Source organism: Aulostomus chinensis, chromosome 10 (assembly GCF_037954235.1).
Source record: "Aulostomus chinensis isolate RoL2024-O1b breed Wild chromosome 10, RoL_Achi_v1.0, whole genome shotgun sequence".
In the NCBI taxonomy this organism is placed as follows: Eukaryota; Metazoa; Chordata; class Actinopteri; order Syngnathiformes; family Aulostomidae; genus Aulostomus; species Aulostomus chinensis.
This window is the reverse complement of record NC_141329.1, coordinates 619,444-644,583: the sequence shown is the minus strand read 5'-3', so window position 1 is coordinate 644,583 and position 25,140 is coordinate 619,444. Positions and strand designations below refer to the sequence as shown.

Below are 25,140 nucleotides of genomic sequence, written 5' to 3'. Positions count from 1 at the left end.
GTATCTACTAGAGGTCCCTCAGTCTGGACCAGTATCTACCAGAGGTCCCTCAGTCTGGACCAGTATCTACCAGAGGTCCCTCAGTCTGGACCAGTATCTACCAGAGGTCCCTCAGTCTGGACCAGTATCTACTAGAGGTCCCTTAGTCTGGACCAGTATCTACCAGAGGTCCCTCAGTCTGGACCAGTATCTACCAGAGGTCCCTCAGTCTGGACCAGTATCTACCAGAGGTCCCTCAGTCTGGACCAGTATCTACTAGAGGTCCCTCAGTCTGGACCAGTATCTACTAGAGGTCCCTCAGTCTGGACCAGTATCTACCAGAGGTCCCTCAGTCTGGACCAGTATCTACCAGAGGTCCCTCAGTCTGGACCAGTATCTACCAGAGGTCCCTCAGTCTGGACCAGTATCTCCCAGAGGTCCCTCAGTCTGGACCAGTATCTACTAGAGGTCCCTCAGTCTGGACCAGTATCTACTAGAGGTCCCTCAGTCTGGACCAGTGTCTACTAGAGGTCCCTCAGTCTGGACCAGTATCTACCAGAGGTCCCTCAGTCTGGACCAGTATCTACTAGAGGTCCCTCAGTCTGGACCAGTATCTACTAGAGGTCCCTCAGTCTGGACCAGTATCTACCAGAGGTCCCTCAGTCTGGACCAGTATCTACTAGAGGTCCCTCAGTCTGGACCAGTATCTCCCAGAGGTCCCTCAGTCTGGACCAGTATCTACCAGAGGTCCCTCAGTCTGGACCAGTATCTACTAGAGGTCCCTCAGTCTGGACCAGTATCTACCAGAGGTCCCTCAGTCTGGACCAGTATCTCCCAGAGGTCCCTCAGTCTGGACCAGTATCTCCCAGAGGTCCCTCAGTCTGGACCAGTATCTACTAGAGGTCCCTCAGTCTGGACCAGTATCTACCAGAGGTCCCTCAGTCTGGACCAGTATCTACTAGAGGTCCCTCAGTCTGGACCAGTATCTCCCAGAGGTCCCTCAGTCTGGACCAGTATCTACCAGAGGTCCCTCAGTCTGGACCAGTATCTACCAGAGGTCCCTCAGTCTGGACCAGTATCTACCAGAGGTCCCTCAGTCTGGACCAGTATCTACCAGAGGTCCCTCAGTCTGGACCAGTATCTACCAGAGGTCCCTCAGTCTGGACCAGTATCTCCCAGAGGTCCCTCAGTCTGGACCAGTATCTACCAGAGGTCCCTCAGTCTGGACCAGTATCTACTAGAGGTCCCTCAGTCTGGACCAGTATCTACCAGAGGTCCCTCAGTCTGGACCAGTATCTACTAGAGGTCCCTCAGTCTGGACCAGTATCTCCCAGAGGTCCCTCAGTCTGGACCAGTATCTACCAGAGGTCCCTCAGTCTGGACCAGTATCTACCAGAGGTCCCTCAGTCTGGACCAGTATCTACCAGAGGTCCCTCAGTCTGGACCAGTATCTACCAGAGGTCCCTCAGTCTGGACCAGTATCTCCCAGAGGTCCCTCAGTCTGGACCAGTATCTACCAGAGGTCCCTCAGTCTGGACCAGTATCTACCAGAGGTAAAGTGCTAGCTGGTGACGATAAAACTTTGGGCCAGACTGCATCATGTGACTGAAGGGAGTTTGTGCAGGATGACCCATCAGATGTTTCAGATTACTGTGAATTTGGTGTAAAAATACTCTGATACTGTTTCTTTGTGTATATTTGTTGGTGCTGGGAGGCAAATGAACCGTTACCAGAGGAACAGAATCAAAACTGGGAAAAGTTTCAGATTTCACCTTTGGTCTCTGCTCTGACTGAGCGGCGGCGAGAAGTTCTGGAAGGGAACGTAAGCTAACAAGAAGGATCTGCAGCAGCACTTCAGTCGGCCAGATCCAAAGGATCGCCGGGGCTGAGCGGGGCGGGGCGGGGCGGGGCGGGCGCTGCGGTCTCAGAGGTGTACCTTCTGGAGACGATCCCAGGAAATCAGTTGCTGGTGGTTTGTGTTCAGGGCTGGTTGATGTGCGCTACAAACAGTAGCACACGACAAATATTCCTCCAAAATAAAGCCAAATGTAATCAATCGTTCATGACCTCATTACCGGCCCAAGTATCTGATTTTGTTGTTTTCTGTTGTTTGTCCTCCCCTCTTGAGCGCCAGCCTCCTAAATGCCAGATTCATGTCTTCCAGGTCTGGGTTTTCATAAACGAATGTAAGAAAATGTCAGCGCACGGAGGCCAGATGAGAGCTGAACCCGTCCTGAGGCAGTGTGCCACCCACCATCTCCCACGAAGGGTTAACTGCTGTGACATTTAAAAGAATCCCAGTCAGCTGCTGATATTTAAAGCCTTCTTTACTTGACCAGGGATGCAAACCACCATGTTTGCGGTGCTCTGGTATACGTCGTTTCGTTCATGTGCAGGCGACATTCTCAGATACATGAGGTGGATAAATGCAGCGCTCCTGGAACATGTAGTCCAAGTATTTGTTCCTCTGTGTTTGGACACGAGAAATCATAAAGAGCAGAAGTGGATGTATGGAGGAAGAGGACAAAAATAAACAGATGTGTTTGTCTGTGAGCCGCCGTCATGTGATAAAGCAACAGATTACGACGGGAAAAAAGTCTTTCAGCGATTCATCTCAGAGCCGTCCGGGACCTGGACGCGCTGCAACAGCCTCGTCTCCTACAATATCACCGCTACAAAAGAGGTCCATGTGTCTCCGGTCCAGACTCACAAGAGTTTATCTTCTCAAGGCTGTGATAATTTCCTCAGCCACAAGATTCTACTTCTGGTTTTTGGCACTTTCAAAATAAAAGCATTCCAAGGATGACCTTGAATGAGTGTTCATCTTGCAGCTCTTCAGAAGCAATGTACGTTCATAGAGTGAACTGTCAGATAAAAAAGGAACTTGTTTAATGTATTTTCAAGGACAATAGAATAACAATATTCAGTACTGATAACCCAACAGAGGACAGGAATAATTTAAAAAGAAAAAAAGAAAGAGCACAATGATAAATGACTGAAAATACTGCATAGTACAAATGTCCCGTAGCTGTTTTTGTCCATCCTGTTTCAAACAGTACGGAGAGCCAACAGGGACGGACCACGATGGGACAGACTCATCAATTTTTCCTTTGAACAAGGACAAAATCCCAAACTGACTCTGGCTGTTGGCTCTGGGGCGCCAGCGTCCGCAGCTTCGTCCCGCCCTTGAAGATCAAGCTCCCGAATGCTGAATCAGAATATCATGATCTCTCGTCCCTGGTGAGAGGAGGGGCGAGTCAGTCCCGTGGGAGTCACCTGGTGTTATTCAGGTTCACTGCTGTTCGTAGTCTTGTCCCACTCTATGCTCTCCTCACTGTGTGTGGGGGACGGGAGGGCCCCGGTGGCCCCAGCGGGGCGCATCCTCAGCCCCTGGAACCGTCGGCACTCGGGACAGATGCGAATGTGGCTGCACCCTCTTGCAACCAGAGCGGCCTCCTGAGCCAGTCTGTGGGAGAGGGGTTCTGGGAGTCCAGCCCCCCCACACAGCTTGCCATTGCTGAGGCTGACCGCAGCAGCTCGGGCCCGACGCTCCTCCAGGGGTAGGGGCCGCGGCCGGAGAATCGAGGCCGCCCGCCGGCGCCTCACCTGCAGGCTGTCGTGACACAGGACGATCCCATGGAGCTCCCGCAGCATCTCCTCACACACAGACTGCTGAAAGCACACACATGGGGGGGGGCAGACAACTCATTGACTGACTGACTTCATCAGGACAGACTGATGGACACACAACAGATGACAATCATGATGATGCTGAAACAACAAACACACACACACACACACACACACACACACACACACACACACCATCACTTAGACTCATCAATCAGCGCCTGACTGAGGTGACAGACGATACACGACTCCAGTTTGACAAAGATCAATCAACATGTTTCTCTCTCTCTCTCTCGCGCACACACACACACACACACACGGCTCACAAGTTGGGGTGTATCTATGTTGATTCAAAGGAAGAAATCACAAGTTGTTTTTTGACTTTCACATACTGAATGTTTATTGAATCAGAGTCACAGTGAGTGTCCAGGTGAAAACACAGGTGTCCAGCCTCCTTCAAAGGAGTCACATCAGAGAGAACAGAGGACGCACATCTCGCTACGGCGGAGTGAGAGAGGACTTGTGGTGATGGCATCTCTGCACAGCTGAGCTGCTCCACTGACAGAAGCTTCGACTGGCCTCTGTCCTGGCGAGCATACGTGTTCGCCCGCAGGGGTTCTGGGACAAAAAGCCCTCAACTTGGCTTCTAGTCCTCAGAACAAGACAAGGCTCCATTTAGCTTTACACTAAAATTCAGCTTTGTAAGATTCTCGTCACGGTTGTAAGTCTGCTTGGTGGCTGCTGAGTAACTTGAGGTTATCAAAAATGGGCAACATGGCCACAGCTGTCAGTCATTCACACGTGGAGACACTGATGAGGCTCACACAGTACAAGGCATCCTACAAGTACGTTGTCTTGGATTAAGGCTAAAGTAACACCACCATGTTTATGAGAAGGCTGTCATAGCACCATGGATGCATTTACTGACCACATACACCTAAATACATTCAATATCACGGGTTAGGTAGTATATTGTAGGCAGTATATATCCTCAAGATCCTCCTACCACTATAGATAGAAAGTACTCCAGATATGCACACAGTGGGACTGAGGTATATCTTTGGTTTTGTGCTGCCCAGCCCTCCTAGACTTGACGGAGGAGGGCTACGTGTCAAGGGAAACCCAGGGGAAGAAGAAACAGAGGAAAGCTACATCACTTCCTGTCAATCCTCCTCACTCTGGGAGAGCCTAGCAGCTCCACGGGGGCGGGGGTGCCAGGGAGGGGAGAGGGAGATAAAGCAGATGCAGGTTAGGTAGCCCTCTCTCACCTCAGTTCCTGGCGTCTGCCTCAACATCCACACAAACTCCAGCACCGCCATGAAGATAGCAACCAGCAGGCCACACACCAGCACCACGAAGATCCCCCCGATGTTCTCCATACCCAGACCTGGAGACACAGCGGGACAGGTGACAGGAAGAGAAACCCCATCCCAACATACGGTCCGCTGAACCCTGACTGACCTTTGGCACGGTGGTCCTCCTCCTTTGGACACTTGCCTCCATCCCACCACTTCCTCTTGAGGATCTCCAGGCGGTTGTCCTCCTGCAGTTTGAGGATGGCCAGGTCAAACTCATCCCGGTACACCGACCCTGGAGTGGTGAGAGAAACAACAAGCACACTCGACCAACCCTTTCCAGCGCATAGAAGAATAACTCAACAAATGTTTTCATTTTAACTGAAACAGTTTGCTGAGGTAGAAGGGAATGATATCAGATGCTACAGGTCACATGACGATGCAGCGTGCAGGGTTCATCTGAGGTTTAAAGACCGGGGTCTTGTTTATTCTGAGGTGCGTCTTTGACTCGCGAGATCAAAATGCAACCAAACCAAGTTTTCATGCTTTGGGAGCAGCAGGAGGCTCGACAGTTCCATGTTCAACAGGAAGCATATTTCAGATTCTCTTCCTCTCACCCTCCGGTGTGCTGGACTGCGAGCGTCTCACGCTGCATCTCTTGAAGTTGTGTCTTTTTGCATCATCTTCCCCCATGATAGCTGCTAATGGTTTGGCTTTGCTGAGGCTTTGCTTTTCAATTTCAACTCTCCAATGTCAGGTTTATGGTGTATCCTCTGACTAATACCCCTGCTCCTCCTATCTTTCTCTCAGTGTCTGTATAATTCCCACATTTAAGCACAACTATCAGCTTTTGTCCTCTGCTGAATTCATTCGGCACAGAAATTACATCCTCTCCTCCTTCACACGACCATCTTCTCCCTGACTCGCTGATATCATCAGGTCTCCAACCTGTTAAGTCCCTCTATTAGATCCTTCTGCATGTAATTATCTTCCATCTCCCTGACCTCCACCGGCGGTCTTCACTCACCCAGCGGCATGCCGATACCGTAGCCCTTGGTGTCCAGCAGCCCTCCGATCTGAGTCAGGTTGCAGTTCCTCTGGCGGTAGTACTCGTTCATCGTGCTCTCCAGCAGGTAGGCATAGTTGGATTTGAGGACCCTGGCGATCCCCTCCTCCGTGCTCTTCACAAACACACTGGGCTGCTTTGAGTGCATGAAGTTCCACATTCGCTGGTAGGTCTGGTAGCGAGAGTTCTGCAGAGCGGCGGGACGAGACATGATCAGAAGAAACTGTGCAATAGGAGAGACGCTCAGAGTGGCAGACACACATTTTCCTCTTTTGCAGAGTTGGAGATTAATTCAGTTGCTTCATTTTCTTGTCTGATGGATTTATTCAAACACTGAATCTCTGGAGAGGCCGTTGCAGGTAAATGTGAATTTTTCTTTTGAGAAGCAGAGCAGAATCTTTACTTTACACCCCCACCTGTCCTCTGCTCCCTGTCAGCCTGTCCTCCTTCCTGACATTATTAAAGGTCCAGTGGACATGAAGGAGCAGAGGACAGCAAGGCCAATGTATCGCTCTCAATCCCGCTACATCATCCTTCACTGTCTCTCTGTGCCTGTTTCTCACTGTTTTATTTTCTCTCTGAGGTCACATCCAGAGGAGGGAGGGTGGTGTGTGCCTCTCTCAGAGACCTGGACGGTGCCCCGTGTCCCCGAGGACGAGCCGATTGAATGCTTGTGGCGAAAGAAGAGACAGGAAACAGATAAAACCTGTGGTTAGAGCCCATCGATCATGGGGGGGCTCTGAGGTCAGCCTGCAAGCGTGCGTGAGTGTGTGTGTGTGTGTCAGGGATCTAAGAGTTAAGAGGATAAACAATCTATCATATGCAATGATGTGTTCAGCCTCTGACCTGGAAGAAGGTCATGGTGGATCCTCCATGCATGGTGCCGTACTCTATAGCCGTCTGATCTGCCAGGTCGTCCACTGACTCGATGGGCACCTCCATCCTCTGAACCGTTAGGAAGGCAGCCAGGTTGGCGGTGTAGGATGAGATGATGATTAATGTGAAGGCCCACCTTTGGAGGGAAGGCAGAGGACAAGAGCACATGTTTTCTCCAATCAAAGTATGGAAATGGACAGCAGGAACATGAAGATGGATTGTCTGGGGGCGAGTCCAGCAGGATTCAAATAACTGCACACCTGAGAGAGGAAGAGACTGCTGGATGCTCAGTGGGGTGAAAGGATGGAGAGGTGGGTGTACATGAGGAAGGCAACCATGCTGGGTTTGGATGAAAGGAAATCAACTTTATGCTGCAGAGAATAAAAGCAGATCAACGCAGACTTTGTCTTACATAAACATGCACAACCTCTCGTTGACTCCGAGGAAGACATGAAAAGATGAATGAGGATCAGTCAATGATGCAGTGGCTTCCATGATGGAGAAAGTTACCACAAATTAAAATAGAACCAGCACTTCAATGTGTGTGAGAGCTGAGACATGGACACGCATTTGTGTGTGTCTGCAGTACTAACCACACTCCGCTCACACAGCGTGTGGACAGAGCTCTGGGAGCAATGGTGGATCCCTGCTGCATGAAGCCTCCCACGGGAAACCACAAACTGTTGCCAAGCGAGTACTGGTTGATCAGGAGGTTACAGCGTCCTTTCAGACAGGGGTGTGGGTTGTACCACTCGTACGGTGTCAGTCTGGAGAGAACAAGACATTCAGGGTTAGGCAACAAAGAGAATCACAGGAGAGATACAGCCAGCGAGAGTGGGAGTGAAAGTCGGATAAAATATTCTGATGAGAGCAAAACTCCAGAGACGAGGGAGCGAGCAGAACAGAGAGGAAACGGAGTGAAAGACGAGGAGAAAATAACTCCAGCAGTTAACTGAACACAAAGTCACCTTGGCTCTCTCTCTGGAGAGAGAACCACCTCGCTTTTCATTCCCCATGAGCTGCCTTCTTAAACGCTGGCAGAGAAGAAGTGTGATTGGTTTGTTGAAAGATGGCTGTGACAACTCTGTCAGAGAGAGACTACCGTGACGGCGAGGCTAGCGTTCCTCTGATTTACCAAAAAACAACAGAAGCGAAACCCTGACAAAGAGAGCACATATCACCAGTTACATTTTCAGCACATAGAACCTGGGCGTGTCTGGAGAGTCACATGTTCGGGCTCATTCCAGCAGGTGTTACATAACATGTATTTATTGCATTTTTTATACAGTTTCCTCATGAAGCACAGGGGAATGCTTGTTGTTGACTTGAACGGCAGTTCTACCAGTCCCCTGCCTGACCAGCAGGGGTCACTGTGATGCTGGAGACCCACTGCTGGGGGGGGAACACGTCCTCCATCACCTCAGGAGACGGGAGAAACACCTGTTCCCTCCCCACGGAACCTTTCAGCTTTTCCTTTCCTCACTCAAACCCCATTGTGTCCCATTTTTGGTGTCCCCCAGTGGTGAGTTTCTACCTGGCCACCAGAAAGAGGACACAGCTGACGGCCAAGTAGGCCAGAAGCATGAAGAGCCAGACTCCCGGAGAAAAGGGGTCCAGGAAGGAGAAATACCCTGGCCTTCGTCCCTGAAACACACAACACATGCAGAGGAGTTACAATCGTGTCGAAATCACGCGAGCCAACGCAACACAAGCTTTGCTGAAGAGGAGCTGAGAGATTAAACGGGAACAAATTAACATGAGAGAAAACATCCACTTTTGCAACATCAGCTCCATACGGCAAGTGCCAAAGTTAATTAGCTGCTGAGATTCTACACAGCTTCCATCGCCGCGGGCCGGTCTGGCCTGAGTTCATCAACGTTTACTGCTGCCTGTGTCAACTGCAGAGATGAGGAAGGTGACGCGGACAGTAAATAAAGTGATTCTGATGAGATAAACATTGATTTCCTGTGGTAAACTGATAGTGCTACAATTATATGAATCTTGTTTGCATGTAAACATTCAGATAAACATTGTATGAAAACATGAACTGAGTTGCTGGTGACATGTCAACAGAGCTGCACGCTGTTGCATGTTCATGCAGCACTGATAAGAACTCCTGTTCCCTGATGTCAAGTTGAGAAAAAAGTGCAATGATTAAAAGCTGTTTGGTTTTACCGCGCACTTTAAACTGCATTTCCAGTAATAAAATCAAACTATGAATAAAAGTCTGAACTGAAAGCAACACAGACTTCACTCTCCTTCTACTGAGCTCATAGCTTCCAAAACATCAGCTATAATCTAAGCGTTGCATCTGTTAGCGTGATAGCATCTGCACTGAATCTGTCTTAATTCAGGAACACGTCTACAGCCAGTGTTAGCATGGTTGATGGAACATGCTGGTGCTGCTGGGAAGCAGGAAGAGTGACTCCAGCCTTCTCAGCCGGCCGCCTGCGTAGATTTAGCACATAGTAACAAACATACACAAACAAACTGGAACTCTCATGTTCGAGCCTAGAAACAAAGTCCAGTGTGTCAGCAGAGGCCAGAGCCAAGGCTGCTTATCAGAGACTCAGCTCAACCAGGACGCTGCCATAACACAAGGTCAGGGGGGTCGCCCATGGCTCACTTCCTGTATGACTGGAAAAAGCCAGGACCCCGGCTGGGAGAGGCAGGACCGGGAGCCACCGCGTGGGCCCAGAAGCTGCTGCCTCGTTTTGGTAACGGCGGTAGACGAGATGAAGCAGGTAACCAGGCGTCTGGACACAGGGGCTGGTTCCTACTGGTCCACTATCCAGCAGCGACAGCCTTTGTCCTTTAGCTGTACCAAGATGCACCAAGTGTCGTGCAGCCAGCGTGAGTGTGCGTGTGTGTGTTTGCTCACACTCTTTATGCACATGCATGCAGGTTACAGCCCGGCTGACTGATTGTTAGCTGAGGAATATCAGACCCAGACTCTCAGCAGGACCTCCCAACAGCAGCCGATCCCAACTGGCCCAACGCGGATGAGGACAAACTCGTTCCTGCCTTCCATTCCAGCCCATCTGAGCGCCAATCACTGAGGCGTAAACCTGCTCTATCAGGGGCCAACTCACTGCACACATACATCTGTGCAGCTCTCCAAAATTAAACATTTCGGTGGGCATTTTATGATAAACGAACACGTTCAGCCTCGTGCTTGTTAGCCAGGCGGAAGAAGCCGGGAGGAGAGAGAGAGTCAGCAGAATCATGGCGGGATTCACATCTGCTTGGTTTAATGTCCGTCGGTCTGATCGCGGAGCGCAACGACGACGACGATGATGACAGCTGGGGGTCCAGAGGTGGAACAGTGGTTCTACCACAGCCAGGCAGCCTGCTGCTACTGGTGTCACCATGGTAACAGCTGTCAGCTTTAGATCATGCTGAACCCGCACTCTGCTCCCTGCTTGCACTGCGTTTCACACCCTAAGTTCCCGCCGAGGTGCCATTGTGACGACGTGGGCTGCTGCAGAGACAACAGCTGGAGGGGAAGTGGAGACGCGGGTCACACGCTGTTGGCCAGTGTGCGCTTGTGCCTGGGCATGAAAGCAGTACTGGGTAGTTTTTCTCAGCAGTAGTGGCCTCTGCTGGCACAAGTGGTGAGGTACATCTGTTGAGGCCAGGAAAAGAGCACACCAGTCTATCATGGTTTTCTTGTTAACTGGAATACTTCCAGTTTGACCTTACTGTGCACAAGAGCGAGTGAGCTGGTTGCTGCTGGTTGCTGCTGGTTGCTGCTGGTTGCTGCTGGGATCCCAAAGTGTTCCAGTTAGCTCTGATCTCCAATCAAAGTGTTTGAGATTATTGATCCAAACCTGGACGGGAGCAGACGGCCTGGAGAGCTATTTAAGTGTTTCTGCAGTTTAGCTGCTGTTAGCATCAGTCTCTGTTAGCTTCAAGCTAACTATACGTGGCTGGTTCTTCCTGCATTTTGGAGTCACTAAGAAGTGATGGAGGAGTGGAAAACACCTTAGCGAGCTGAGTACTCCTGTTAGTGAGTACTTGGAAGGTAAAAAACACTGTTTGGATGAAGTATTTGGAGCTAGTTTGTGGAACCTGACAGTGTTGGGAAAGTTCATTTTTCTACATGAACTGGTTCAAAGTTCAGTTCATAGTTCATAATTCAAAACTTTGAACGGAGTTCACAGTTCCAAAAATGAACTTGTGAAGTTCTTTTTTCCCATGTTGCTGCGAGCTATTATTTTTCAAAATTGAAGCCACAGCCCCTCGAGAACCACAGACAGCAGTCACTGCGTCAGTCTGAACACTGAAACCATGCGTCAGACTCCATCTTCCTATCGTAACCCAGCCAGGGTTCACATCAGCATTTCCCATTGCTGCTCCAAGGCTTTGTTGCTAGCCATCGATGGTTCACACTACAAAGGAATACTAGAATCCTGGAAAATAAATCCCAGGCAGGTTGAAAAAACAAGTTACCTCCATGCTGCTTTGTGTTTTGATGACACATGCAGCAGTACGACACTGTTGGCTGGCGGTGCGTCCGAAAAGCCACACCAAACCTGACACACTCAAAAAGACTATTTAAGTTTGGCACAGTTTTGGTTCATCTCAATAGTATGCATCATTTCGGACGTACTACTCCGACTGCACACGGCACTTCCTCCTGTCACCGCAGCAGCATCAGCAGTGCACCGCCCCCTCTCTGTACCTGACCGAAAAAAGTGGCATTTCTCCTGCGCCGAGTCGTTTCCTGCTGTCCGTTCAACTCCTCACAACAACAAGAAACAGAAGAAGGGTTGATAGACGACAGGAACGCCATCGCAAGATCCTCCTCTGCTTAGAGGACAAGGCGAGCGTAGCTGACACTGTCGTGACGTCATTCACCAATATACTACAATAAAATCAGACCATGTGCAGGAGGCTCGTAAGTAATAAATAAATACAAGATGATGGTTTATTCTAGAGCTGAGGAACATCGAGTGAACACATCTGCTTGATGACAGCAGCAGACCTCCTCAGGTGATGTCATTCATATCTGACCTGGCTACGCACTAAAGTACACACATTTGCAGTACATTGAAATATACTTAGACAGCCCGGTGGAGCAGTGGTCCTCACTGTGGCCCCCCAGCAAGAAGGTTGTGGGTGGAGCAGTGGTCCTCACTGTGGCCCCCCAGCAAGAAGGTTGTGGGTGGAGCAGTGGTCCTCACTGTGGCCCCCAGCAAGAAGGTTGTGGGTGGAGCAGTGGTCCTCACTGTGGCCCCCCATCAAGAAGGTTGTGGGTGGAGCCCCGGCTGCAGCACGGGGTCTTTCTGTGTGAGTCTCCATGTTCTCCCTGTTCCTGCTGGGTTCTCTCTGGTACTCCAGCTTCCTCCACAGTCCAAAGACATCAAGAGGGACCAGGTTAATCCAGACTCTGAATTGACCGTAGGCGTGGCTGGGAGAGCCAATGGTTGTCTGTCTCTATGTGTTGGCCCTGCCATGGACTGGTGACCTGTCCAGGGGGAAGGCTGCTGGGATAGGCTCCACCCCCACCACCCTCAACAGGAGGAGAGGGGGAACATGGAGGGATGGAGGGAGGGATGGATGGGTCGATGATGGGTGGATGACGGATGGATGGATGGATGACGGATGGATGATGGGTGGATGACGGATGGATGGATGGATGACGGATGGATGATGGGTGGATGACGGATGGATGGATGGATGACGGATGGATGGATGGGTGGATGGATGGATGGATGGGTTGATGACGGGTGGATGACAGACGGATGGATGGAGGGATGGATGACGGATGGATGGATGGGTGGATGACGGGTGGATGACAGACGGATGGATGGATGGATGAATGGGTGGATGGATGGATGGAGGGATGGATGACGGATGGATGGATGAATGGGTGGATGGATGGATGGGTTGATGACGGATGGATGAATGGGTGGATGGATGGATGGGTGGATGACAGACGGATGGATGGAGGGATAGATGACGGATGGATGGATGGATGGGTGGATGGATGGATGGATGGATGAAATATACTTGTGTATTTTCATGGTCAGATTATTTTAAACATGAGCTGAAAGAAACTACGTCCTGGTATGAGGTGTCTGGACCTTTCTGCAGTAATAGAAGTAGTAGTAGTAGTAGTAGTAGTAGCAGCAGCAGTAGCAGCAGTAGTGGTAGAAGTAGTCATAGCAGTGGTAGCAGTAGTAGTAGCAGTAGCAGTATTAGTAGTAGTCATAGCAGTGGTAGAAGTAGTAGTAGCAGTGGCAGTATTAGTAGTAATCGTAGCAGTGGTAGTAGTAGTAGCAGTGGCAGTATTAGTAGTAGTCGTAGCAGTGGTAGCAGTAGTAGCAGTAGTAGCAGTGGCAGTATTAGTAGTAGTCGTAGCAGTGGTAGCAGTAGTAGTAGTAGCAGTATTAGTAGTAGTCGTAGCAGTGGTAGCAGAAGTAGTAGTAGTAGCAGCAGTAGTAGTAATTCAGAGTAGCCAACTCAGCACTACCATCCATCAGAAACTCTGTACCTGTAGCTTTTATAACTTTGTCATGTGATAACAACATGATGTCACATCCTCTCGGAGTGACGCCTGTGCTACACGCCAAACACCGCCACATTGCATTGTGGGATCTTTCTGCTTGGCCAGTGGCCTTCAATCCACTACTACTAAGATATTTCTCTGGAATAAGCATGGAAAATATGTACTACTGAGTACTGACTCATGTTTTGGACAAACTAAAATATCTCACATTCTGCGTTTGCCTCCTCAACAGGGTGGAGGTGGGGAATTTCGGACGCAGACAGGTTGTTTTTTCCGCTACATATTAAGGCCTGTTTACTGTGTGTTTAGCTGGGTTTTTGCCAAAAATCTGGCACCCGATTGAACGAGGACGAACTGAGAGAGCGTGGCGTTCACAGACACCAGAATGAACAAGTTCACGTTCATCAGGCAGTAATACAGGAGCCTGCGTTCAGTTCACCCAAGTTCATGAGCTATCACTCGGTGAACAGTTCAGGGACAACACTGGAACCTGGAAGCAGCTCAGTCAAGGAGGAACAGGCGCGGAGGAGGAGTGAAGGAGGTCCCATTCTTCTCAAACAGGCTCAGAGTCTCCTCAGACTCCAGTTATGTTTTTTTTGGCACTGGGAAGGAAAATAGACATTCAGGGGATATTGCAACTCTCCAAATGCACCAAAGGTCTGCCTCCCTGGCAACAAAAACAGGAGAATGGGGCCATTTTGTCTTGTTTTCAAAGCTGTCCAATCAATATTTTTATAGCAAAATGGGTGAAATGAATATGCCAGTCAACAGCCCTTTCAGTGCATTTCAGCTTCTTCTCTCCATCCTTCTACTACACGCTGCTCCGCTTCAGTCTCACATTTCCCATCAAATGCGCTTCCAGCTGTAGAAGCTAGGAAGCGCCAATAAACAGGTTTGTGGCTGCTCAGACATCCGTCACAGCGCTGGTAACGCATCACCCAGGGCTTCACGTGATGGTCGTCCTGCACAGGCAGCCTGGGATTCACCACTGAGGATGACGATGTTACTACAGCCATGAATGATTATCTCAAATTATCCAAAGCAAAAACGTCAGTGCACTCATGGCGTGCTGCTCTCGCCTCCCCGGGCCAGGCGGACACGACAAGACAAACGGCACTTCTGACATTCAAATCTTGATTCACGTGAGACAAGAAAAAGAAAAACCAAATCAGAGTGTATGAATGTCTGCTGGACGCTTCACGTCAGCAGCAGCAGGTTCATCCTGCCCTTACATGACGAGAGGCTGCCAGAGGCCGAAGGATGGAGGATGCAAACCTGCTCATTTGGCTCTTCACAAAGAGGACCGGAACAGTGAGAACCTGCTGGCAATAACGGAACAAGCATGTCCCCTCTACCTCTCCACAACCAGATGAAGCGCTCAGTCGTTTACCTTGCACCCCCCCGGTGGACTGGGAGGGGCTGAAGGAGCTGGTGAGGTGATCCAGTCAAGGATTCCACATCGTCATCCTGCCTCTTCATATTCACCCCACATTGTTGCCCTGGAGGCTGTCAGCCTGAAGTCAGACTCAGAGGACACTTCCACTCTCATCCCCCCATCTTCTTCTCCTCAGCTTCCTCTGTTCTCTCCTGTCTTTTTCTGATCATTGATAGTTGCCTTTTCTTTCATTCCTCATTTACAATTCTGTTGACATTTTTCAAAAATGAAAGAAAAACAGGTTACTCTGCGCCATCCAGGAGTAGCCACCATGGCTACGTCTTCCTAGCATAATCGTGGCTGATGCTAGCAGGCAGCTGCCAATAATAACGGAGCTTCGGAGTGAAGCTCGATGTCAGAGGAAGATTATTCGTGTCCATCAGGGACGATCCATGACAGAGACCACACCCCTCCATCAGCCCTCCATCCATCCATCCATCCAAGGCAAACCTGTGTGACTGTGTATCAGTGAGTGTCTTGGCATGTCTGCTTGTGAGAGTTTGTTTGTGTGTGAGTGTCCATGCCGTTGAATGTGATATGGTGCGTGTGGCCATAGAGTCAGTAAAGCTCTGTATGCCACACTCACCCTCGGGGCTGTCGCTGAATCTGACACAGCTTCTACACACCCCTAATTAACTCTGATGCCTAATTAAGCGCTGCTTTCTCTTATGCAAAACACGTCTTTTTACTTCTGAGAGTCACGAAAATGCAGGGAATGTCGGAACTGGCACAGCTACGAAGTTCCTCCGAGGGAGGATCTTACCTCACATGGCTTCGCCGAGTGCCGATGATGAATGCAAGGAATGGGAGCGCGTGTGCGGCTCAGGCTTGTTCCTTTCCCTGAAGCCTAATTCAGACCAGCGGTGACACACACGTCTCTGGCTGCAGGGACCTGCTCCTGACACACACCGCAGGTGTCTGGGTGGACAAATGAAGTCCACATTTCCTGTGTCCTGGACCTCCATGTGGCCACGTCCAGAAGAGCTCACATAACAGCAGGCAGTGCAGTGGTGAATGCAGCACATCAACAACCTGCAGCCGGACACGCTGCTCCGCTCTCACCTCTATACCCTTTACCTGCTGTGAAACGATGCCCTGTGGTCAGGGAGGCCGGATCTCTGGACAGAGCCAGAACCGCTGATCCAGCCTCAGCTCATCACACCCTTTCTCTTCACAAACAAATGCAAATTGTAGCATCATTAGGAACTGTGCCACAGTAACTTTAGTTAAAAGTTTCATTGCCCAACATTCTGACCCAGACAGCAATGGACATGATGCTGGTGTGTGAAGTGATACTTCACCGAACTGTTTTTTGCCTTCCAAGTACTCACTAGTCGTAGTACTGAGCTCATGGAGATGCTTTCCCCTCCTGCATTACTTCTTAGTGACTCCAGAATGTACACTTAGCTTGAAGCTAACGGAGACTGATAGCTAACAGCGGCTAATCTGACCATTTCCAAAAACCTCTGTTGTTGCTTCCATATTTGGAATATAACTTTATTGTGATAATGGTGATATCAGATCATGCATTTTGTGTCAGACCTGTCCAGACTCACCCTTCCTCCCTCTTCCTTCCCCCTTCCTCCCTTTCTCGAGGCATCCTGATGGCTTCAGTCCTCCATCTGAAGGCTCTGTTTATTGTCTCCTTTGGAACAAATGGCACCTCAGTAGTTCTTTCATTCAGCCACGGAGGTCAGGCTGGTGCTAACTGCTACCCTTCGCTAGGTCTCTGAGCTACGTTTCATGAAGCTCCAGACCCTCTAGGGAGGAAACACGTGGCGAGACCAGCTAGCGAGCTTCCAGCTGACAGTTTTCAGTGAAAAGCACCCAGCAGCAGTTCAGTGCAGGTTTATGCTTCAAGCATTTGTTGCTTCCTTCTGCTGTTCCACGGGGGAAATTAATTTTTGCAGTTGTTTATCTGAATTGGCCGTGAATGCAGTGATGTTTGGGAAACAGCTTTTTAGAACAAGCAATTCTGCCAAAATACAATTATGGTTTTTACTGCGCTGTGACCATATTGATCGGAAGTGTAATATGCATCTTTGCCTTAAACAGGAATCAAGACAAGGAAGAATAAGCTGCTTCGTGTGTGTGTGTGTGTGTGTGTGTTTGTGTGTGAGACACACAAACACACACACACACACACACACACACATGGACAGAGGTTCTATGAGTGCACCCTGACAGAGAAGGAGATGAAATAGCCGACAGTCTGAGGGTAATTAACACCCAACAGGCATTTTTTATTACATTCACTATTCTTGATCTGACTATTGATCTGACTGAAATTTTCATTTAAAGTTTGAATTAAGCAGCAGAGCCCCTTGTAGAAATCACTTAGTCTCAGATCAATAGTCAGAGGATTAGAACTAAACAAGTGCAGTCACAGAAATTCCAGTATTGAATTTCAGAGGGTTGCGGGGGGACGGTCCCGAGTCAGAGTCAAGAGAATGCCGCAAGGAGAGAGAGGGGGGGGGGGGGGGGGGGGTGCGGCTGACTTCGAGTGCTTAACGTTCCTTATTTTCAGATCCTCTGTACACCCCCCCCGCCTCCATTGCACCCTGTTATGCCCCCGTCTGCGGTGTGGGTCTGAACCCAGCAGCCCATCCATCGCTGCTTCTGCAGGGACCATATTGATCCCCTGATTGTTGGCACTCAGCTGAGTCCCTGACTGCTGCACCTTTTAGCACTGTGCTCTGATGATGGGGAGGTGGGGAAGGGAGGCTGACAAGAAAGGGAGACAGGAGCAATTGAGAATGTGAGTAAAGGCCCCTCTGGGACACCAAAACACCTCAGCGCGGCCCGCTGCAGTGCCAGGCAGGGCTCCCTGTGTCACCTTGGGTTGAGGGGAGCGCTGATGATTAATGGGCCACTGACTCCACAAACACTGGCTCATTTCCACATGCTGTTGTTTCAGTTTCCTGCTTGGACTCGCCCTCTATTGGGCACGGAGGCCATTACTTGTGTGAATAAGGTGGCCAATCAGAGGGCAAGCATTCCCCAGGAGGTCAGGATGGAAAACGCCAGCGGTGTGGGTGACCATAGCAACAGAAGGAGGCTGACACAAGAGATGAGCTGAGATTTAGACAGCAGAGACTGCTGGAATAATGGGGGAGGGATGCTGGCGAGGTGAAGCAGAAGGAAGAGAGTGAGACTAGGGCTTGGAGGAGAGGAGGACCTGGAGGTTACAGCCTTGGAAACGCAAAGATGCGGGGGAGTCGCTGAGAGGTCAGGTAGGGGCTGAGGAGCACAGCAGGAGGGTTTGAGAGATTCTCAGGCTCCACAGGCTGAGAAGGAGAGTGGTTGTTCTCCAGCTAGCTGACCTCACCTGGCTGACCTCACCTGGCTCACATCCTGGTCTGGTAGGTCTGCTAGCTGCAGAGAGAGAGGGGGGAAGCCCCAGTGCAGGGGGGTTTGAGTGGGCGGGACAAACTCACCAGGTGGACGCGGTACATTATGCTGATCCCGAGGGTCATGAAGGGTTTGGAGAAGTCGATGACCTTTTCCCGCTCTGCTGTGATGGTCAGGCCAGCAACCGCCAGGTCAGCTTTCTGAAACAGAGGGAGAGCAGTGTGACATCACGTGGGGACACAGTGGCAACAACTCAAGGCCCCAAGTCCTTTGGTGTGACCCTCCGACCCGGTTAGACTCAAAGACCTGATCCCTTTGGTCGAGGTTCAGGTTAAAGCTGAAAACTGGAAACATCACACAGTCATGAGCTGCAGCTCCGTCTCAACAGGGTTCTTCACTCGCTGCTGGATGTCACCTGATTCCCTCTCTCCTGGTGGTCATAGTTACTGCAGCCACTAGATGGCCCCTTCCTTTTCACCCGTTGTTTGGTGATCCATGTGCTGTGGTTCTGGGAGGGGAGTCGGACTGATAGGCTGAATGCAGCCGGCATGGAACAGCTGATGATGACATAACCGGGATACGTCTGGCTAATTCCCTAATAATGCCCTTTTGTTTCTCACGGCCTTCTCGCCACCAATAGGGTTATCAGTAACAAGGGATAATCCAACCCTACCAGTGTGTGTGTGTGTGTGTGTGTGTGTGTGTGCGAAGACAAATCACTTGACATGGCAGCGGTTGGTGCGACACACTGATGTGCACGTTGATGTGCACGTGGACACCCCAGCTGCTGACGTCTCCTTGCTAATAATGCAGGCCAGCAAAGTGCAACTGCAAGGGTTTCTTCATCTCCCCGAGGAGCCGAGAGGGAAGCAGCAACACTGCTCTTTGTCCACTGCAGGAGAACGAAGAGGATTGGGGAGACTGAGTGGGGGGGGGCAACTTTTGACGCATCGCTGCAGACGCCACTACAAGTCCATCGGTCACCATCCAAAATAGATGGTTTGTTCCTCAATTACCCTTCTAGAACAGTTTCAGAACAGGAGCATTTACAGCCTCCCCTGAAGCCCCGCCCAGGCTTCTTCTGTGCGTCGATCATTACCCTCCAACTGTTCGCTCCACTCAACACCAGCACACGCCAGCTGTGCTTCCTGCTCGCATCCTCGGCCCGCGGGCTCTAACCCGTCCTCGTCAGCACACCCAAACCTCCACTTCATCGTTTTTTTTTCTCTGTCATTTGAAAGTCTGATCGCCTGTTCTCGCCGCCCGAAGGAAGCCACGCGCGGGGAACGACTGCCGAGGCAGTTTCAACAAAGAGAGTCACCGATCCTTTGAAAAATGAACACACAGTTGTAACAGCTACTGAAATATTTATGTGACAATACAATATTAATATTGATTACTGGATTTCTCTGCCTGCTGCTGCTCAGCCTTCAAATATAAAACCACAACAAAATATAACGTCGGGGTTCGATGTGGCATCATAACCGTTTCCACTGGCATTCCATCACATCTCGCCTGCTCAGTAAAGATGAAGGAATTAAGCTCAGACTGTGGTTCAAGTCTGGTCTGGGCCCCGTCTGCCTGCAGCTCAGGCCGAACCTTCTGATTTTTGGTGGCTGTTCTGTCTTTATTAAAGAAGAAAGTCAGCTGTCCAGTTCCTGGCCTGCTGTTCTCCCCTCCATGTACTCCCAGGTGCTGAAATATGGCTCGGACTGGTGTAACGTAACGGACGCTCCCCTGGTGGCAGCTGAGTCGGTTCTCATGCATCCAACCTTCCTCACCTGTAAACGCAGCTTACAGATTTAACAGCACCAACATGGAGCAGTTCAAGAGGAAAGTCTGTTCCCTTTCAGGACATCGGAAAACTCCAATAAAAGAAAGAATTCACTTCCTGTGTTTTTGTGTGTGAGGAAGTACTTAAACTATGGTACACTGATAATATGAATATGAGTATAAATGATTACAAACTGCATGCAGGCATACTCTGGAGATGAGCTCTCCGACCATGCCCGTCCATGATCCGTTGGCTCCAGGAACCCCGTAAAGTCCGTCCCCCACCAGCCGGATGCGATACTTGAACTTGAGAATGTCGGCCAGCTCCTTCAGCATGTCCACACAGAAGCCTTCGTAGCGCTCGTTTCCCTCCAGGTCCTGGTGATTGTGCCGCAGCATCACGTATGGATTCTCCTGAAAAAGCAGGTCTGCGTTACACATCCAGGAGATGATTCAGTGGGATGACATGATCAAGAAAACAAGTCCTGCAAAAAACTCCCATAAGCGACAAAATACCATGAATCTGATCATCTTCGTGATGCGTTTACATGCACGCAGCAAGGCATTAATAACCAGGCGTATCTCCTCAGGTGATGGAGGCTCTCTCGCGCCTCAGCCCAAACACCTGAGGCTTCTCCAGGCTTACTTCTCCCAAGATTTCTCGGCATTAACGGTGTCAGCACGAATATTCTTGTGGTTTGAGATCTGTGAAAAATATCATCCAGACTCATTTGAATCCAAAATACCTCAACACATGCGGACGACCACCTCAGAGGAAGAGAAGGTCCAGCAAGGTGAAGCTACGTTGGGTAGAAACATCACTAATCTTGAAGCCTTTAAAAACCTTGAAAGCTTTCAACTGGCTTGAGTCCATCCCATAATAATCTGGGTTGCTGTAAATGCAAATAAAAGTTCCACAGTAATGCTGCTTAAATGTAAACTTCAACACTTTCATGGAACAAATTGTCGTAAATTTCTTCAGACAAAGCTATGATGAACAACCTGCACACAAATGTCTTCCTCTCCTTCTCGAACCTGCTGCTCTTCTTCCTCTGCTCCCTCACTCTTCTTCCTCTGCTCCCTCACTCTGCTCCCTCTCACTCTTCTTCCTCTGCTCCCTCACTCTTCTTCCTCTGCTCCCTCACTCTTCCTCCTCTGCTCCCTCACTCTTCTTCCTCTGCTCCCTCACTCTTCCTCCTCTGCTCCCTCACTCTTCCTCCTCTGCTCCCTCACTCTTCTTCCTCTGCTCCCTCACTCTTCCTCCTCTGCTCCCTCACTCTTCCTCCTCTGCTCCCTCACTCTTCCTCCTCTGCTCCCTCACTCTTCTTCCTCTGCTCCCTCACTCTTCTTCCTCTGCTCCCTCACTCTTCTTCCTCTGCTCCCTCACTCTTCTTCCTCTGCTCCCTCACTCTTCCTCCTCTGCTCCCTCACTCTTCTTCCTCTGCTCCCTCACTCTTCCTCCTCTGCTCCCTCACTCTTCTTCCTCTGCTCCCTCACTCTTCTTCCTCTGCTCCCTCAGGCTTCTTCCTCTGCTCCCTCACTCTTCTTCCTCTGCTCCCTCACTCTTCTTCCTCTGCTCCCTCACTCTTCTTCCTCTGCTCCCTCACTCTTCTTCCTCTGCTCCCTCAGGCTTCTTCCTCTGCTCTATCTCACTGATCATAAATTGATACGTTCCCATTTTCACATCTGGACTTCGCTCATCTCTTCAACAAATTTCCATCTCCTGTCCTGGCTCCTCACCTGCTTCTCTACAAGGTTTCACATCTCATTCCCTTCATTCTGCTTGATTCTTTCTTCTTCTCCTTCATTTTCTTCCTCACTTCTATCATCCAGACCGGCCCCCCATCACCCCTCCCATTTCTCTGCTTCCTCTGCTGCTCCACAGGTCCTCTCCATCCTTTCCTGCTCTTCCTCTCTTGTTCTGCTGTGATTGCTCATTTGGTTGCCCGACCCGCTGAGCCAAACCTTTCCAACATGGTTTACGCTGCGACGCTGCGAAGGAATCACACGCACGAGGCTGCTGCTGTCGCTGGCACGCATGACGAGGATGTGCTACCTGTAAGTTAGTTCAAAACTTAAGGGCTTTAGAGAAACATTTGGAAATTTAAGAATAAATGATGACATAAATTATTACAGGGTCAGATGCGCTGCGGTGGCTGGCTGTAGGCTACTCTCCAGGCTGTAGACTGAGGCTTCAGATTAGGAATAACCTCCTATTTTTGTTGAAAATGAAGCACTGAAGCAAGAGAGCTCAAACTGCAAAGTTAAACAATGGAAATGTTCTCTTTCAAATGCAGTGAAATGATGATATTTTTAATTCTCTAATAGGATTTTTAACTTAAATCAGGGCCAAAAATATCATCCATCTGGACAGAATCTGCTACATCCATAGACAAAGTTGAGCTTTTGTTTAACACACACACACACACACACACACACACACACAAACCATCAATTTACAGCCTGTCTTTTCGAGAGAGCCAACTCTCTATTCGGCTGTCGGTTTATTTACGTCTTGTTTTTTAGGACAATTTAAAGAGTAAACTGCTGTATTTTGCAGCTGCCACAACCACAATTGTGCCATTTTTCAAATAATGCGGCTGTCACACTGGTGTGTTCAGGCTCCAGTAGATCATAACAAAGACAATGTTTTGGACCACTTTGCTGCCGCTGCCCTCAGCTCCTGAAGCTACTTTGATGACCTGGCACTAAATAACCCTAATTAGCGAGTGGACATGTTCTCCTGCTGAAAAGCCTCCATTTTTAAAGACACATTTCTGTTTCTTTGTTACAGGAAGAGTTTTGAGTGTGTTTTTCATGACTGGATGTGCTCCTGGAAGCACAACAACAGCGACCCACAAATGCTAACAATGAGCCTGTTACCCAGCTGCTAACGCGGGAGAGTGATTTACCGCGGTCGTGTTTCCAGGTCCTTCAAAGCCACTGTGGCAGCATTCAGGAGGCTTTTGAGGGATGACAGAAGTGAAACGGCTCCGTCATCACCACGGCTGGAAATATTCATCTGTGTCAGCTGGTAGAAACTAATTTGCCTCACGGGAAAAAACACAAAACAGGAAGTTGCACAGGAATGGGAAGATTTGAGGACTTGGATGCACATCAGGTGGCACAATTGTTCTTTATCTCGTCGTCATAGAAACCTTGCAGGTTCCACAAGCTGTGCACAAATGGGGTTCAGGTCCCTTTGACACTGGGCGGCCTGGCCTGTGTCTGGCTGCATCAGCGGACAGTGGAAGCTGCCATCTGCTGCTTGGCTGTGATAAGCAGGAGGAGGACGCTAGTAATCAGTTCTCTGCTGTGGACCAGGAATCTGCATTGAACGCCGTTATCGAACCGGTTAGCTTGATGAAACACTGCTGGTAGATGATGAAGACGGCAGGACAAGACTCAGAGAGCAAGTCAGCCGACTCTGGGAAAGGAGAAGAGGATGAAGTTCTCGATTTCCTGTTGTCAGTAAACATCCAGCCAACTGATCCTCTCAGCAGACGCGTGAGGAGCCACTCAGCTCCTCGTCCAGAAACTCTCCAACCTTCCTGGTGTACTTGGTGTTTGAAGGGCGAGTAAATAGTTTAAATGTCAATATACTGAACCAGCTCAGGCTTATGTGCCCTTCACCTCAGGGCCTGAGCCTGACAGCAAAGCTTAGTGAAGTTTGTGCTGGCAGATCATGTACTGCAACATCCTGCAATACCTGACTTACTGTAGATGTGCAGTAAAGAACAATATTCTGAGCAGGAGGAAGCTCCTGTAACACGGTTTCCATGACTACAATATTTGAAAAGTTTCAGGAGTCATGCATGGCAAAGTGTGATGGTGACGCGTTATGGTAATGTCATCTAAGCTGTTCTGAGTTTGACAAATTCTGAGCTTTTGAATTCGTCTGTGTTTCAGTTCGTTGTAGTATGAGTACTTGTGGTTTGTAGATATTTACATCATTCACAGCAGAGGTCACCAACATGGTGCCCACGGGGAACCGGGTCGCCCACAAGGACCCCAAGAGTCGCCTGTGGGCCTGTGCTAAACGTAGCTCACCATAGCGCCACTAACTGGTGAGCTGCACCCAATTTTTTTGTTTCTGTTTTTTATGACACTTGCATTGGTGTGAACTGAACACAAGGCTGAATATGAAGCAGCCATGTTTCCCTTTCATTGATCTGTTTCTTTCTGGCGTTTTTCTCAAAGTGCAGCAACTGCTGTTTCAAAGCTGAAACTCATCGAAAAATTCCACCAAAAACTGATGAATCAAAAGAAGACGAAAACACAATCAAAGAACCTCTTCGACTGGAAGCTGCTGTGAAGTTAAGAACAAAATCATAAAAATAACTGTCAAGGTATGAAAGGTCGACATCGGCTGTGAAAGTGGCGCCACACAAGGAAACTCCATCAACTCTCTTCTGCACTCACCAACACACACACACCAACACACACACACCAACACACACACACCAACACACACACACCAACACACACACACCAACACACTCACTCACCAACACACACACACCAACACACACACACACCAACACACACTCACCAACACACTCACTCACCAACACACACACACCAACACACACTCACTCACCAACACACACACACCAACACACTCACTCACCAACACACACACACCAACACACTCACTCACCAACACACACACTCACCAACACACACACACCAACACACACTCACCAACACACTCACTCACCAACACACACACTCACCAACACACACACTCACCAACACACTCACTCACCAACATACACACTCACCAACACACACACTCACCAACACACTCACTCACCAACACACACACTCACCAACACATTCACTCACCAAAACACACTCACCAACACACTCACTCACCAACACACACACTCACCAACATACACACTCACCAACACACACACTCATCAACACACTCACTCACCAACACACACACTCACCAACACACTCACTCACCAACACACACACACCAACACACACACACCAACACACACTCACCAACACACTCACTCACCAACACACACACACCAACACACTCACTCACCAACACACACACACCAACACACACTCACCAACACACTCACTCACCAACACACACACTCACCAACACACACACACCAACACACACTCACCAACACACTCACTCACCAACACACTCACTCACCAACACACACACTCACCAACACACACACTCACCAACACA

The 25,140-nt window shown here is 49.6% G+C and overlaps 1 protein-coding gene across 6 annotated transcripts in view; it reads right to left on the bottom strand.

Annotated features, from left to right (window-relative positions):
* Positions 1-1,407: 1,407 nt before the first annotated feature.
* The window catches only part of grik4 (glutamate receptor, ionotropic, kainate 4), a 262,496-nt gene continuing 238,763 nt past the window's right edge, over positions 1,408-25,140 (bottom strand). For 3 of the 6 annotated variants that reach the window (XM_086215336.1, XM_086215335.1, XM_086215337.1), the window contains 10 exons: positions 20,130-20,333; positions 18,233-18,346; positions 8,381-8,490; positions 7,440-7,613; positions 7,107-7,217; positions 6,817-6,982; positions 5,932-6,157; positions 5,071-5,199; positions 4,878-4,996; positions 1,408-3,651 (listed from right to left, as the gene is read on the bottom strand). In XM_086215336.1, coding sequence (XP_086071462.1) covers positions 3,262-3,651; positions 4,878-4,996; positions 5,071-5,199; positions 5,932-6,157; positions 6,817-6,982; positions 7,107-7,217; positions 7,440-7,613; positions 8,381-8,490; positions 18,233-18,346; positions 20,130-20,333 — 1,743 coding nt within the window. In that variant the 3' untranslated portion in view covers positions 1,408-3,261. The remainder of the gene's footprint in view (positions 3,652-4,877; positions 4,997-5,070; positions 5,200-5,931; positions 6,158-6,816; positions 6,983-7,106; positions 7,218-7,439; positions 7,614-8,380; positions 8,491-18,232; positions 18,347-20,129; positions 20,334-25,140) is intronic. The other 3 variants (XM_086215338.1, XM_086215339.1, XM_086215340.1) reach the window with 3 other exon arrangements.